General features: G+C 41.5%; 1 protein-coding gene across 2 annotated transcripts in view; it reads left to right on the forward strand.

Annotated features, from left to right (window-relative positions):
• sema4f (sema domain, immunoglobulin domain (Ig), transmembrane domain (TM) and short cytoplasmic domain, (semaphorin) 4F) overlaps positions 1 to 16747 on the forward strand; it is a 57070-nt gene that overhangs the window by 30216 nt on the left and 10107 nt on the right. For both annotated transcript variants that reach the window (XM_087837672.1, XM_087837673.1), the window contains exons 3-4: positions 15527 to 15675; positions 16044 to 16103. In XM_087837672.1, the coding sequence (XP_087693798.1) occupies positions 15527 to 15675; positions 16044 to 16103 (209 nt within the window). The remainder of the gene's footprint in view (positions 1 to 15526; positions 15676 to 16043; positions 16104 to 16747) is intronic.

Raw genomic sequence — 16747 nt, forward strand, 5'->3', positions numbered from 1 at the left:
GAACCACATTTGTGATTGACTGCCTGTTTATAGTATGACTTTTATTGGGTTGCTACCAAAATTTATATAGGAGCAATCAAAGGTATTTACAGGTGGCTTGTTTGTATTTGCTCATCATACCCACTTTATCTCCCAATTTCTTGCATTTTCTCCCTCTCTTCCACTCTCTTCTCTCGCCACCCCCTTTCTAGTTCCCTCTACTTAGTACCTTTATTTATTCACATTCCCCTGTGTCTCTTCCCCTCGTTTCCCTCTCGCTTTCTGTCTTTCTCCCCCTTGTGGAGCACCTGCTGTGATTTGGTGGTATGCTAAATAGCTTTTAAAACTGCTCACACACAAGCCGCGATGGAGCGAGGCAGCGAACTGCTAGCAAATGCAATTTTGAAGGAGCATCAAAACAAACTGGGATCCAGCTGACCTTGATAATGCAGCCAAGTACGGAGGGAAGGATGGGTTGAAGGGAAATAGGGAGCGAAAGAAGAAGGCAGGGAAGCAGGAATCTGTATTTCCAGCAGGAAATTTAATTCTTCCTCTCTGTTTTGGGAATCTCTGTATGTTTTCGTTGTGTGAGACTGGTTTCTGTGCAGTTCCAAGGCCGTTAACCCCCCTATCACTGCACACACACTCACATACTACCGATACTGAATCTCAAGTGTTATCAGTTGTGCTGCTAAAAGTATGTGAGAGAATCAGACTGTAAAGAGCGAGGGGTCATAGGTCACAAAGGGTGTCATGTTTATGTCACTGTCTGGTGAGAACTGCCAGAGTGGAACCTTGAATATAAACACACTGACAGCCACATGGTGAGGTGTGTGTGCTTGTATGTTTTAACGCGTGTGGTTTATTCAGTGAGTGAAGTTAAAGCTCGGGCTTTATAGTTGAGAAAGAGACAATTTGGGTAATGAGAGACAGAGAGGCATAGAGAGTCACTTGTGTCTTGGCAACAATGTGTCCATTGTTCTTTAAACTGAAAAGGAGAGGAGCGGAGAAGCGAGGTGAGGGAGCTGCTGAGAGCATCCTCCTCAGGATGAGCTGCTCTGGGAGCGCCAGCAAAGTCTCAGATCTATGAAGAGCACTAACTACTGTACCTGGAGAAAGGCCAAGGTCGGACAAAGAGAGGAAATGAGAGAAAGATTGATGGCAGCGGTTAGAAAATATTTCACGATAGACCTTTGAAGGTTATTGAGTTTGCATTTTATTCAAGCTAAAGCACAGATCATGAACCTTTAATGCACTGAGTGCTTTAAGCATTTTGGCATTGACACAATGTCCCTAACAAACACTCTCGTAGCCTCAGGGTTAGTCACTTCTTAGTGGTTAAATGTTGGTCGCTTTGATCCGTGGTCTGTGTCAGGGGCCAAACTCAGTTCGACACACTGTCCACTTTGTTCTGTGCCAAGAATAGACCGAACCCAGACATCATGAACAAAATAGATGCTTTGGAGGCAACGTCGGGTCAATATATGTCATTTTCAATCTTTTAGGTTTTAAAGAAAGGGTTACTTTAATTATATATCGCAGTAGTTTAACAAAGTAGGTTTTTGGGGCAGACAGTGAAGAAACAGCTGCAGAAGTGACACGTGGTTCATCTTTGTGAGGGAGAAACAGATGCAGGTGATGTGTCTTTCAGTCACATGATTCCTATAATACTGTAGATGCACGTTTGCGGTTGCTTTTGCAATGGCCCGTCACATTATTGTCTCCCCAAAAACACTTCCGTTGTGTTTTGCGAGGTCGTGTTTTGCGAACCTTTGCTGCATTTTTAGTTTTCATTGTGTTTTATTCAACTTCTGCTGTGTTTTGTGTGCTTTTGCAACATTTTGCTGGTGTTTTCTTAAATTGATCAAATAATCCACTTCATTCAACCCTCAAACTGATCCTCAAACTAGAGGGTGCAGGCTCCTTGCTGGTGCATATAATATATGGATTTGACTTAAAAGAATAAAACAAACAAAAAAACTGAAACATTTAAAAAAACCATTTCGTTTACATTAAAAGAAAATTGGACTTTGCTTCATTTGATTTGGCTTCTCACATTAGAGAGAAGAAGAAGTATCAGCACTCTAACCGTTTCATATTTCTCATAACCGCAAAGCTACCACCTAAAAAAATATTTGTCTGGAAAAGATGGTTCATGTTGGGTTTATAAAGTTGGTTTCATGTGATGCAAATGTTCATGGAAACAGATGTTGGTGTGATTAAAGGGTTAGGCTGTGGTACCTAGGATGTGGGGTCACCTGTGGGTGTGTATGTGTTGCAGTGGCTTTCGCAAATGGCTCAGTGGAAGTTTTTTTTTTTTTTGTAACCTTTTCTGGTTTCCACTAATGTTAATGAGGACGACTGGTGTGTTTGTCTGTGTTTTTACTGCCATTTAATCACTCCATGCCTGCTTTTCATGGCTCTCCCTGTGTGTTAAACTGCTTGGCTCAGCAGTCACAAGTCTCTTTATAATTAGCCTTTGTCATTATCATTGCTGTTATGGTAGAAACCGCTCTTCCCGGTCGCTCCTGATAACTCCTAACCCCCAGTGTTTTGCCTGACTTTAATTTTTATTTAACTCTTTCTGAGACAAAATGTGATAGAGGAGCAGCATGTAGGATTTTGTGACTCCTACCAGATATGTTGCAGACTGCAATCAGTTTGATGCAATCAGACCTTTCTCTTTCCTCAATGAGAACCTAAGCTAGCGGCGAAAAACACAAAATCCCCTTCCTAGAACCAGTGTTGTGTTAACATAGTGGATGAGTGCCTGCTGCCTCTGTACATATGAATGTCTGACACTAGATCTTCCTAAATTTGATCACTGGACTGTCATTGAACAATGATGATGTCATTATTAAAGATATAGAAGAAAAAGAAGCTGGGAGAGTGGCTGCAGTGCGAATAATGATGGATACTAGTTGTGATGAGAGACTGAAAAGATGAGTCCTAAACTTCTCTCCTCTCAGCCAACCAGGCCAACAGGCAACTAACTGATCTATCTATTATTGATTACCTCTGTCTCCCTTCCCTATTAGCCTCTATTACTATCTGGTCCACTAATGGACATGCTGCTGGCTTGCTGCTAAAAGCTGTTTTCAGACCATAAAAATGAAAGGCCATACCGCCCTTTCCCCTCTTTTTTTTCATGCTATTGTCCATTTTTGATCAATTTGTCATCTTTTTACAAACCAGGAAGTGAAAATGGGAGAATCACATGTCACCCGAGCATATGGGAGAGGTAATTTGCTATAAAACACACAGAGAGTGTATGTAGCTGAATGTTAACATTGCCATTATCAGCAGTGGACAGGAAACTGCCTGTTAATTATTTACTAGAGTCTCCACAGTTAGCACTCATACTCTTACTCACTGCTCATTATTGTTCAGCAGTCTTATAGTCCTATATTTTACAATGAGACGTCATTTTCACCTACTCTTTGTGGTGAGGTTCACATTTACCCATAAGCCTTGGTTTTTCCATTTTAAACAAGGTGTTTTTTTAGTGGATTGTGGTTTTTCAGAGTATTAGTATCAGTTTCCAGACGTCAGATCACCACGTGGAAAGCAGGGTTATTAAATGGGTCATCTTTAAACATGTCAGCGGCAAGCAGCAGATTAGAAGCGATTCAGTAGATACGGTCAGTGTGTGCATGTGTGGGCTTGTGGTTTTACTTTCTATAGGCCTGCCAGTTGGAGCCTCACTCAAAGTATGACATGTGGCTGGAGGCTGCAAAGGTGACCCGCGTGTGACACTGACCAGCTGCTGCCTCAGTAACTTGGGAGTGTGTATGTGAGTGTGCCATCGTATGCTGATGTTCGCTGCAGCTGTGTGGTTTGTGCAGCTCTAATGAGAAATGTGTGGGGTCTCTGTGGGGTTGTGGTGGTGTGCAGGGCGGGTAAAGCTAGCTAAGAATTAAAGCAGAAAGAACTACTGGAGAAATGCAAGCAGGTCACAGATTTTCCAGTAGCACAGACACACACATGCACAGAGCGTACAAATCAGCCTGTATCAACTGGTGTCTGTGTGTGTGTGTGCGCATAAATGTGTGTATATCTTTGTCTGCCACAATATATACTAGAATCCAGCAAAATGCATCAGGTGGTTTCTGTTTGTGTGCATGGACGCGTAAAGATCAGATTGTTTAATCTCACAGTATTTGGCTTGTGTCCACGTACCCCTCTCACTTTCTCACTCTCTGTCTCTCTAACACTGATTTCTTGCCTTTTCTCTCAGAGCACTGTTGTTGTTTTTCTCCGTACTCATGGGAAATCATCTGTAGCTGCAATATTACTCAACTGAACAAATAACATAAGCCGTGTGCTCATTCAATCAGAAACAAAAAAACGCTTTCCGCCATCTGCAAATTCTCAGGAGAAGAGGAGTTTGATGCAGCAGCGGCATTTACCGTTTAACGCATCTTTGAAGGTTTGAGCAAATGAGACACTAAATACATAATTGATGTCTGTATATAAATGTTGCTTTTGTTTTAAGTCCTTACACAAGAGGTTAAGCTGATAGCGATACAGCGCCTTGCATTTCAGCGCAGCAAGCAACGCATTCGAAGTCAGAAGGAGCAAAAGCAGCATGACACCAGCACTGTCGCGCAGACCTTTACAAATCCTTTAGATGAAGCAGTTTGTGAAGGAAACTCTGAACTGCTCCTGATTTGCATGTAATTATGTGACTTCACAAGTACATGTTGTCTCAGTTTAAGGGGTTGACGAGCCAAAAAGGATCCAGAGCAACTGTTGTAGTGTGACAGATATTTTGGCTGCTCCTGCTCTGTTTTGGCTTTGGAGAGTCTCTAACTGTTTAGTCTGAGTTCGCCGGCCAGAGATAAACACAGTGAGGCAGGTGAGCTTGTCTTTGTGTGAATGATGTTACTGCGTCATGCGGTAACGCAAGTTTCCAGACACGTTTCTTCCTGAATTTAATGATTGTGGGGGTTGATATTAAATACAAGACCAGACTTTTTTGTTACCCCTCAGCTGTAAAAGGCTGACGAGGTATTAGTGTCTCCCCCCTGGGTGGGCAGCATAGATGCTTAAGTTTACAAATGCGATAACTCGAAAACCAGCCGAGAAAGGATTTTGAAATTCATACTAATTCATACAAATAGGTCTATCTATTAAAAAGTCTCGGATGAGTTTGAATCTTAGTTATGTTGACCTCAAAGTCAAGGTCAGAGGTCAAGTTTTCGAAAAATCTTGTGAATGCGAGAAGAGTAGGAACAAGAATAAGGATTTTCAAACTGATACCACAGGTGTGTCAGGAGGCTGAGAGGTCGTGGATTTCTTTTATTTTCACGAGCCCTATCAGGGTCATTCTTTCACCTTTCCATAGGCAGGCATTTTATTTTAGGCCTTTTATTTTTATGTAATAAATGATCAGTGATATTAAGAGATTCTTAAGTTATGTAATGAGGCAGTACAGTCTTACTGTAAGATAAAAATAGCAGGGTTGTGTTGACTCAGTGACTCATTCATACAGGCTCTCACTCTTTCTTGCACATACACACATATATACACATATACACTGGGCTTTATGTACACACATCTCGTGTGAGAGCTGATGAATGCTGCCGGTATGCAACTTCTAAACCAACGCACACACACGGACACACACACACATGCTAATCCTACAGGGCATGGGTGAATTTAGGGCAAGCCTGATTAGTAGTGCTACTGCTTATCACCCAGAGCCAGAGAGAGAGAGACAGGGGGAGAGAAGCGAGAGAGAGAGAGAGGCTGGGGGTGGGAGAGAAAGTGGGAAAACTGGGGAAAAGGTAGTGGGAGGCTGGAAACAGGGAGAGAATCATCAAAGTATAAACACACAAATGCGCACAGCATCCCACCCCAAGAGGAACAGTGGAGCAATAAAAAAAATCCCCAAAGAAGCAGAAGAGGAGAAGAGCATGAAGTGATGAAGTGGGTGATCAGTCACTGTCACCTTGGACCTCCTCTGCTTCACCTTCACCCGTACTCCTCCTTCTCCCCGTGTCTCTCACTAATTTTCTGCTCTTGTCATTCCTTCATACTGCGTGTTCTCATTTCTCGTTTCCCAGACTTTCCTTGACATGGACCTTGGGAGTTTTAGTGAGAACCCGAAAGGTGAGGCAGATGCTGTGTGTCAGGGTCATTTCACATTTTTTGATGTCTTCACTTATGAGCTTAGGCCAGATAATGAACTACATGTACTAAAAAGTAGGCACATTGATAAAAGAATAAAGTTTTCACATTAGAGAGGGAAATATTATCTGTGTTTATCCCAAGTCTGAGTTTAAAGGTGCAATATATAAGATCTAACACTGTGGTTTTATCAGAAGCTTTTAATTCTTGTCTGTATCCCATAAAAGACTCATTTATTTGAAAGTTAAAAGTTTGTAACAAACTGAAATTGTTTTTCTAAGCTCAATGTTTCGACTGGACTGTTAAATCATGTCTGGAAGGAATCTTTAGCAAATCGTTTATTACTCCTTAGTAGATAAGTCCTGACACTATAACATGGAAGGGCTTGAATCCTGTGAGTCTCCCTGCTATTTATTAACATTTATAGCTTCAAGTTAGATTATTGCAATAAACCTTAACTGTTTAATTATAATCATATTTCTAATTTTCTCATTTGTAACTAAAGAGGATAAGCCTAAACAGCTTCGGTTGATATTCACCAGAATGAGTTACCTACATCGTTGCGGTAGGGGAGTGCAGGCTCGTTTTCTGTAGCACGCAGGTCGATAAACTCACACACAATTTAAAAAAAAGAACACATCAGCGTGACCTCAAGTAGGAGTAAAATGTTTGCAGCCGCTCCTAAAACGGTTACACACGCCGTGTCACCGTTAAAGGTCCCAAGATTTTGTGGGTTTTTCATTATGCGCTTTATTAATTCAGCTCAGTCACGCAAACCCCGACACGTCGCTCTGATCGGAACTGCGTTTTTCATTTAGTTGTTTCATTTCGGGGGCAAAATTGGTCTTTTTTATTTTAATATAGCAGCTATTAAATGTCTTACGAGCTGTTACATTTGACTTGATGAAATTCACAGACGCGCAGGCAGCCCACTGCTATGTCTCTATCAAGTCTAACTCAAAGGAAAACAGGCGGCTAGAAAAAGACCTCTGCAGCGTGTTTGAGCAATTGTCACTTTTTATATTAGTTTATCTGTTAAATAATCGGTGTATTTTACTATATAGACTCAAACTTGTATGTATATGAAATAGATTGGCGTTTCTCATTGTTACTCTTACAGGTGGTAAAGACTTGATCTAATGTGCGCGGTAAGCGTGTCTCTTTGGATTTTGCCTGACCACGTGTAAAAGTACCAAACCGCAGCTGCAAGCACTTCAGTGAAATTAACTTTTCAGTGAAATTAACAATTGCGTCCATACATAAAACATGTCGCACACTTGTTAGGTTTTCGCCTTTTTAGCTTTGGGCTGAATCGGTATGTAGTGACTGCTGCTTGTAAGAGCTAAATGATGAGCTCTTTCTCTGGATATTTTGGGCACGCTGACTTCGTGCCCTTGTGCGACCATTTAACATATGAAACAAGGCAGAAATTCACAGCGAATACAGAGGAGTACAAGAGGAGGATTGTCTGTCTGCCTTTGACTCGAAGCCTTTTGATCTCTGTCACACATTTCCAACAAATTCGACTGTGATCTTTCATCATCAGAGACGAACGTGGGGTCTCGAAGATGCGGGCCGGCCTTTTCCTCTTTACACGTTTACGTTTTCATTTTAAATTCCGAAGCACTCCGTGTTAAGCTGTCCGCCTCCCTCTCCATCACTTTAACGCGCGGCTCTTTGAAACAGGATATAGCTGAATAGCCGACTGCTGTCATCAGTCAAAACAAGGACAATGAGCTGCTGAGGAACAATAACAAGGGGTTAACCAAACATCACACACACATGCACAATCGAAGTAGATGCTTCTTATTGTGAAATATATTTGAAATGCATCAAAGTGGAATTATTTAGCCTTTATTTTATATCAGCAAAGTGAATTCATGCTACAGAAACATCTAGAAGAATAACAGATTCATGGCTACATTTTCAGTGGTTACCCAAAAACAGAAACTGCTCAACAGCCGAATCTGATAGAAGCTGCTTGAGAACCCATTGTGCCACAAATGAAGCTTTTAAAAGCTTTTCGCCCCACAGGTTTTAGTTCTGCTAGGATTGGGCGATTTGCTTCATAGTCCAATTGTTCCATCATCCCTGCTGTGGCATCACTGATCCCCTGGCGCAGGCAGGTCAGCAGAGGAGGCTAGTGGAGAGCGCTACCCGCTAACCTCTATAATGCACAACGTGTGGCCTAAACACAGGAAAAAAGTTGATGGATGACAGTAAAACACAGCAACAGGCAATTTATTTTTCATTTTCAGCATTAAAAAACATTTGCATTCAATGGCGAAGCCTTCGATCTTTGGTAATCAGTTGATTAATTAGTTGTGTTAATTCAACTGCCAACCCACTGATATTTATTCTAGATTAATTATATGGGTCAGGTTAATGGAAGATGTAATTAGACACTAATCTGTATATTTGAGTACAGTATCCTTTTTACTAAAAAATTACTGATTTTACATTATAATTTTTGTTATATCATGAAGGCAGAAGAAATGAATCAAATCTACTCTATTTTATTGTAAGCGCTCCGATTTTGAACACATTTTGAAATGGGATTTTCTCCCTATCGTTGAATTTGTTGTTGCACTCTTCGCTGATTCACCTTATACCTCTGATGTGAAAAAATAAATCCTCTAGTCAGAAATAGATTCCTGTTTTCTCTACACCTAACAATGATGCCAGTTCCCCGCACACATTAATTTAAAGAGCAGAGAAGTCCGGCCATGAATGCAGTGTTGGTTATACATGGACATCAGATTCATAATATAAGCTTAATAATATTTCTATTAATAAAAAGCATCAATGGAGAACTGAGCTAAAATTGCCTCAACTGGGGAGCTGTCACTTATCACCTTGACTGGGGTTAATCCCCGACATCATCGTCTGTTGTCTCAATCCTAACGTCTACTATCCAGATTGTATTTACAAAATCTGCACGTTTGCATCAGGGAGATGCAAAACAGTGCTTTAGTCCAACAACATGACTGGGTTGATGTTTATGGATTTAGCTCTTACAGTGTAGACGATGACCTTGTATGGGGGTCGGGTCTTCGGAGTTACAAAATCCCACCATGGATTTCTATTCAGGATTCCTCTCTCGTGATTTCTTTGACAGAAGCAAGCAGAGAGATTTGTAAAACAGTTGTTTAGGTGAAAAGCTCATCAGCTCGACCTGCTTGACCTGCTTGTACTGCATCAAACCTGGCAACACTGAGCTTAACCATATTATTCCTATCACTCAAACAGTTAGGATTTATGGCTGCGTGTAACAGACATGATGGTTGTCTGCTTTTGGATGACACTGGCTGCCTGCTATCATTCAACATAATGCACGCTGAAGTGCTAGCACGGAGCAGGGGAGCCGGCTAATGCGCGCGCTGCCCAATGGGACAATCTGCCAAAATCTGGTCTGTCCTTTTTAACCTTTCAAGTGCGTCTGCCCCCGACTGCTGCAGAACAATTCAGAGGAAACGGCAGCTGGAAAATTGGAAAATGGCATTGAGTGGATGATAGTGCTATAAATGTGTGTTTCTGCAGAGTGTGGGATTGTGTTGTTCGTGCAGCTGTGTCCTGTCTCACCGTAGGGGCCGACTCCATGTGTGTGTGTGTGTTGAGAGACTGTGGGGGCAGGAGCCTGCGTGTGTGTGTGCGCCTCTCTGCATCTCTTCTCTCCATCCCGTCAGTTTTGATTGACAGTTGAACAAGGGAGGTGTATAATTTATCACTTCCTGGTTGGTCCAGTCCCACAATGCCCTGCAGTCAAGGTTGGTCCCCCAGAGCAAGAGCCAGTTTATTAAACTCTTAATGGATACCCCCATCACACACACACACACACACACACACACCCTCCCTTGCTGTCTCTCTGTCATGTTTAATGTATAATGAATGAATGATTCATGGCAGGGGAGAGAATTTTGTATTTTAGGACTACTTATTCATTTATACTCACACCAGTCGCTTTTAAGTCAGGGTGTGATTTTTTTGCCAGCATGTTTAAGGTCACCAGGTTTTCTAGATGCATCATATGAATCTTTTTTTTTTTACGTGCATTTCCCGATTCCTCGACGAAACCTGCATCTTCTGTGTGGTTTCAGTAACATTCGACTTATCGCAGCATTTAAAAATGAGCCTTAGTGGCTGCGACTTTTATATTTGTATACATGTATTTATCCACACAGGAGAATAAAGGCCTTTATTCTAAGAAATAATCAGATCTCTGTGTGTGACTGCGCTTGTGGCGGGGAAAGAAAAATGATTATCACGATATAATCAGCAGGTCCCTGTGCACTGTTAAGACATAAATTACCTTAGTGAGCCTCACGCAGTCCTGCCTTTATGCCCTTGACAGAGGGTACTTATTTGCACTTTTTATTCTGCACTGCCTTAATTAAACTATTCTTGAACAGTTTTGTATCCTAATGTAACGGTGCAGACATGGATCTTTTTTTCTTTTAAAAAAAGGTGGAAAATTAGTTGCAACACACCCAGTAAGTGATTATTCACCCGAACACTTGGAAAACAAATCACCTTTGTGTGGCTCTTTTCTAGTCTTAGACGACTCAAAGCTTTATCTGTCTGACAGCTCCACCTGCGGCCACCAGGTACATAGAGCGTAAGGACAGCTTTGAACCGGAAACCGTCTTGCTGTGAGGCAACGATGCTGACCTCTGCACCGCTGCGCTGCTGCAGATGTGCAGGGCGGACACAAATCAAACAGAATGTCAGAACGCTTTAGCTGCTTTTCACTTAACTAAAAGAAAACAATAAAATCGTAAAATCTAACAGTAAAATCTATATTTTACCAAATTTGCTCGACAGAAGCTGTTAATCTTTTACTGCTGCTGGCAAATTCATCTAAGTTAGCAGAAATTTATGTATTTTTTTTTACTGTAGCTCTATTACTGAGAATACAGCATTATTCTACACTCTTTTGGTCCTTTTTGTGTTTTACAACCAACCTGTAACTTTGCCATTTATTTCAGTCTCACAGAAGTTTCATGCTATTTGAAGCCCAGGCAGTTCTGGCAGAGTATCTGCTCAGTACCAGACACTAGTTAAAGTGCCAGATGTGTTCCTCAGGAGGTCATGACGGGCAAAACAGAGCTAAAAAAAAAAAGAAATTGCTTGAAAATGCATTAATGAAGCATTGTGCCCACGCTGTGAAGAAGCTGTACAGTGGTTAAACACGGGCCTCGTTCTAATAACCCTCTAGTGTGCTAATCTACTTTATTCTACAGAACAACACATGGATTTGAAAGATTACACACGCAAAATCCTGACCTCCTGTTGTTTGTTGCAACATTTGTCCTTTTGCAAAGACACACAGGAAGTGGGATGCAGTAGGTTGTGCGCTGCAGGCTCCTGCCGTCAAAGAGGAGGCATTTACCCTAACCTGCGCAGCATCCTCTTCCCCCCTCTGTGACACACGTCAAACCAAATGTATTCATAAAACCCTTGAAAAAAAATGGCGATGTCATCCTCATGATAAAAGACGAATATGGGATGAAAAAGAAGAAACTGCACATTATTTTGTTGCGCCTCGTCTGCTGTGTGTTTCTGGATGGATTGGTTTGAAGGTGTGTGTGCGAGAAGGGCAGATGGCGTAGCTCTAGGAATCATCTCCCTACATTAGGGTGCACAGCAGGTGGTGGACCCACGTGCATGAGTCTTCCAGTTCACAAGGACATTTCTCCAGACTTTGCCTTCGGCCTCTGTCACAAACACTCATGTCTGCTTCGCTCTGTGTGTGGGTCTCTGTGTGTGTATGTATGTATCAGTCGAGCAAGAGGAAGTAGGCAGCACAGGGAGTTTAAAGAATTGGGGTCTTTTGGTGCTATGAAGCTGCAGGGTGACAAAAACGTGGATGATGACAGAGCAGATAAAGAGAAGTGACAAATATAAAAAAGGAGACAAAGTGAGAACGAGCGGGAGAGGTCTCTAATGCTTTATTGCCTCCTGTCTCGTCTTTCATTTGAAGCCAGCTTTGACTGACAGATTGAGGAGGGGAGCTGTTTATTTCAGTAGCTCGGGGTGTAAAAGCAAAAAGAAGGACGCCACACTCCAAAAGAAAAAACTTTTAATCAAGGGCAACACTTCACACATAAACACACATGTGTGCTTGTGCGTGTGTGTGTGTCTCCTTTTATTATATTGATCTCACTCTCCTTTCTCATATTGGCTCCTTTTCAGGAAGTGCTAACCCTCCACTAGCAAATCAGTGCCGCTCTCGCTTGTTGACTGCCTGGAGGCTTTTTTAGCCGAACAGATGGCTTCTTAGTGAATGAGAAATGACATTCATGTGAAATGTTACAGGAAACAGACACAGACTGACTGGATGAGGGAGTCTGGATTCAAGGCGGGGGGACGTGAAAATGTCTGTGATTCAGTTACAAGCAGATGTCAGCATGTTGGGGTCTTTTTTTTTTCCATGCCACACAGACGGACACCCAGATGAGCTCTAAGTGGAAAACCGTGTCAACGCCGAGCGCCATTTATAAAAGTGACTGGATGTAGTCCCACCCGCTATAACAAGAAAGAAAATGATTGTTCTCGTTTTAATCATTTAGTCGAAAGCTGCCAAATTGGCCGTCGTGTTCCTTCAAACTCCATTTGTGATCCTTGCAGGATTTTCCTCCAGGAATGCTTTCTTCTACGTAATATGTGGAGTATATCACAAATTTGAAATTACCTCTAAATAGAAAAGAAACAAATCTTTGTGTACTTTAGATTGTTTGCATTGCCTGTTCTGTATTTTTCTAACGTCTGCCAGTGTCACCTGCCCTCCCTGCATAATAATAGAGGGTGTGTGCAATTATTCACTCCTCTCTATCGTTCTAATTTCTAAGTAAGAAATGCACAAAGGAATGCTGCTTGTTCTCTTTTGGCGGCGTTCGTAGATTTGAAGCACAACATGTTCGTGACATGGCGATATGGCTTTTCACTGAAGGGGAAGTAACGCAGTATTTCTGTGAAACATGCATGCAGACGCAGCCACAGGCTCTCTTGTTTCGTTTCATTATCAGAAGTGATGCTGCTTTCAGTCTTATCTGGTCTGCGGTGTACACATTTATTTATAGACCAGGTAAAGTTAGTCAACTTTAGATATTGCCATACATACACGGGAAGTGATCTGACATCACTTCCTGTATTGCAGCCACAGACGTTGTTCTGAAGAAAGCTTTTAAATTAGAATTCAGACGCTACTGTAAACCATCGTAATTCGCTGGAACTTTAATATCATACAGTTGTAATATTCACTATCTATACTATACGTTCCTTAAATGCTGCTTTCTTTACTTCCATTGTGGGAGCTTTTGAGGGTTTGTGAAGTGCATAAATTGTATAAAATTGCAGGCAGTGAACAGGCAGCGTAAACATAAATGGCAAACAATGTAAACATAGTAAACTGTGAGGGATTTCAGAGAGATTGTAGCAGGCTTTACGGAGTCAGTTAGCTGACTTTTCTGTGCTTGAGCTGCTGCTACTCTATGTTTTAGTGTCATCTTATCTTGCAGTCAGGGCTCAAACATCAAGGCTATAGGTTAGAAAGGCTTTCCAATCATTTTTCTGAGCCTAAGACCACTGAATATTCAAGCGATTCACATGATTTTTAAAGAAATAGACGTGTGCTTAGCTGGAGATTCGACATTTAAAAACAAACTTTTCAGTGCTGTTCACAGACATGCTGGTTTTAATGATGGTCGTTTAAGTTTAACTCTTAATATAAGAAAGTGCAAATTCAACAAATATCTGATTTTTTACATGATAAATGAGTAAGATTACAGAAGACGTTCTGGTAACTCATTGCCCAGACTATCCTGTATTCATAATAATGCTCTTTTTTGTTTCACCCATATACCCATTGTTACAAAACAGAAATTTCTAAAGTAAATTGTGGGAAAAAAAGGAACATTTCTGTCATTTATCTATTACTTAGCTATTTGTTGTGCTATTAATGGCAATGTGATAGGTCTTTATCAATAGAAAAAGCTGTAACAACTATGAAAATACAGTTAACAGTTCAAAAACTCATGCACTCCTTCATGTTTTCCAAAGCATTCTAACGGCCTGAATAATCGGTCTTTGTTGGGCCGATTATGGCCCCCAGGCTTTATGTTGGACACCTTTTCTTTAGATTTTAGGTGCTAGGTGTTGAGTTTGACAGTAAATGTGTGTATGTAGGTGATAAATACAGTTTCTCATATTATGAAGCCACGTCTGCCCTGTGAACAAACATGGGAGTTGGTTCTGTTGTTGTCATTAGTCATGATTCATTAATTGTTTAATTGTGCAAGTGCAGTGAGTAATGCACATTATCTGTTTTGCTCTTGTTAGTTTGTTTGAGGTTAAATTAACACCACATGCTGCACTCATTAGCATTTATCTGTCATCTGATTTGTCATCTGTGGTGCAATGGCGCTTCTTTATTTGAGGCGTGCTTTTGTGTTCCTGTGTTTTTGATCGGGACGTCGAAATCAATCGCCGGCCCCGCCTTCTTTGGAGGCGAAGCCGTGTCTGGCTTTCTTCGTGTGGCTAAAAAAGGGTGGCATTGGAGGACTTTAAAAAAAACTGCTAAATCACACAAACACACACAATCTCTCACCAGTACTCAAAAGAAGTTCAGCACACAGCTGTGCTCTTTCCTCTCAGCAGCTGGGACATCAGTACACACACACACACACACACACACACACACACACACACACACGCTTTGTCCTAGAGCTGAAAGAGTGGGAGGGAGACTGACTGAGTGAGAGAGCAAACAAGAGCTGGAACACAATTTAAAAGCTTCGGGGATTTGATTCATTTGATAGTTTTTAGATTAAGGAGAGAATTATGGCTGATATTACACACCATGTATTATGTAGAAGATGAATCAGTTATGTATTATACATTATGATTATGCATAATTTAGTTTGTTGTATTTCCTCCTCTGCAGTGGATTTGCGTTTGAACGAGGACGGCGTTTAAAAAGGAGGCAAACAGAAGGTTGTTTCCAGACAGCTGCAAGGAAGGACGGAAGAGCTGGAAGATGCCTTTGTTGTAAACAGTATATCACTGCAGAGAGAGAAGGGCAGAAAAATGGCGGTAAACATCGAGTGAAAAGAACGATGAAAAAGTCTCAGAGAGATTAGGAATTAATCTGCTGCTCTGATTGTGTAAGAGGACAGTGTGAAACACGGGTTACTCTCATCCCTCCATCCCTTTATCTCTTTGGAACTTCTTGCTGGGAATATGGTGTTTGCTTAATCTCATCCTGTCAACCATTTGTTTCCACAGTTACATGGGTCAAGGAGGCAGCGAACAGATGTATTTTTTTTTCCAAGCCCTGTTTTCTGAGTGTGTCTTTCCAAATTCATTTAGATCCTGTTATTGACACATATCGCCCTCTCTCACTCCCTCTGTCTGACAGACACCATCCTGGGTTCGGAGACTTTCGGCGATGTGGCAAACTTCAGCACCTTCTTGCTGGACCGCACATCCGGCATGCTGTTCCTGGGTGCCAGGGATGCCATACTGGCTGTAGACACCAAGAAGCTCAATGAAAAAAACCCATTAAAGGTAAGTGTGTGAGTAACCAGGCAGCAGCATTAAACCACTGAATACAGGGTGTATCAAAAAGAATCATCCGATTCAAAAGGCTATATGTGTCCCCCGTCGCATACGTCCATATAATAGTCAAACTTGTCCCATACTTGTGTGAGCTTGTCTGGAGTCACTGCAGTTACTGTTGTTATGCTACCTACCAGCAAACAAGTGAAACTCTTTCTAACAGTGCGACAGTGGTGTACAGGTGTGGATTTAAAGCATTAAAAGTATTTTGCGTTGTATTTTGGTGCTCTCTGCCAAAGCATGTATTATGGTATTATCTTTGTGTATAAGAAAACTGACAGACTTACTACGTCTGTGTATCTTCTTTCTTCCTGCAGATTATTTGGGATGTCTCAGACGACAAGAGGAAGTCATGTGAGGGAAAGGGAAAGACAGAGGTGAGAACAGTGCATGTGTGCTGCTTGTGTGTTATTTTTGTCTAGTTCAGCCAAACTGGTGGTAATGCAAAATTGTAGTGCTGTCTTAAATCTTGCTATTCTGAAATGTGGCTTTGACTTCCATTATTGCTGTTTGAAACCCAAGAACAGACTGGAAAACACAGCCAGCACTGAAACTTCTACTTCCTGCAGGAACTCAGCTCAGTCGTACCCAGATAAAATCTAATGAACCATTCGAATGTCCATGAACTACGGTGATTGTTTCTAATATTAATTGAGTCGCTATGTAAATGAGAATATCTGGCTTAGTTTCATATCCAAATCTCTGAATACATTAAATGTTAGGCTTTCCATTTTTCTGTTTATTTAACTATTTTACAAAGATTGCTGGATAAACATAAACACAGTGGACTAGAACAGCAGTCCCCAACCCCCGGGCCACGGACCGGTACCGGTCCGTGAGTCATTTGTACCGGGCCGTGAGAGTGAGACTCGGGGTAGAAATGTATGGTTTTCAGGGTTTTTAGCGGTTTTTAGCGTTATTTTGTTATCGTTTTTTCGTTAACTCGGTTTTCCTGGGTCTTTTCACGTGTGTTATGAATAAATCGTATTTTTTTCGGTACCGGTACTAGTTTTATTTTGTT

This window comes from Neolamprologus brichardi, chromosome 3 (genome assembly GCF_056152115.1).
Source record: "Neolamprologus brichardi isolate AB-2024 chromosome 3, ASM5615211v1, whole genome shotgun sequence".
Classification (NCBI taxonomy): domain Eukaryota; kingdom Metazoa; phylum Chordata; class Actinopteri; order Cichliformes; family Cichlidae; genus Neolamprologus; species Neolamprologus brichardi.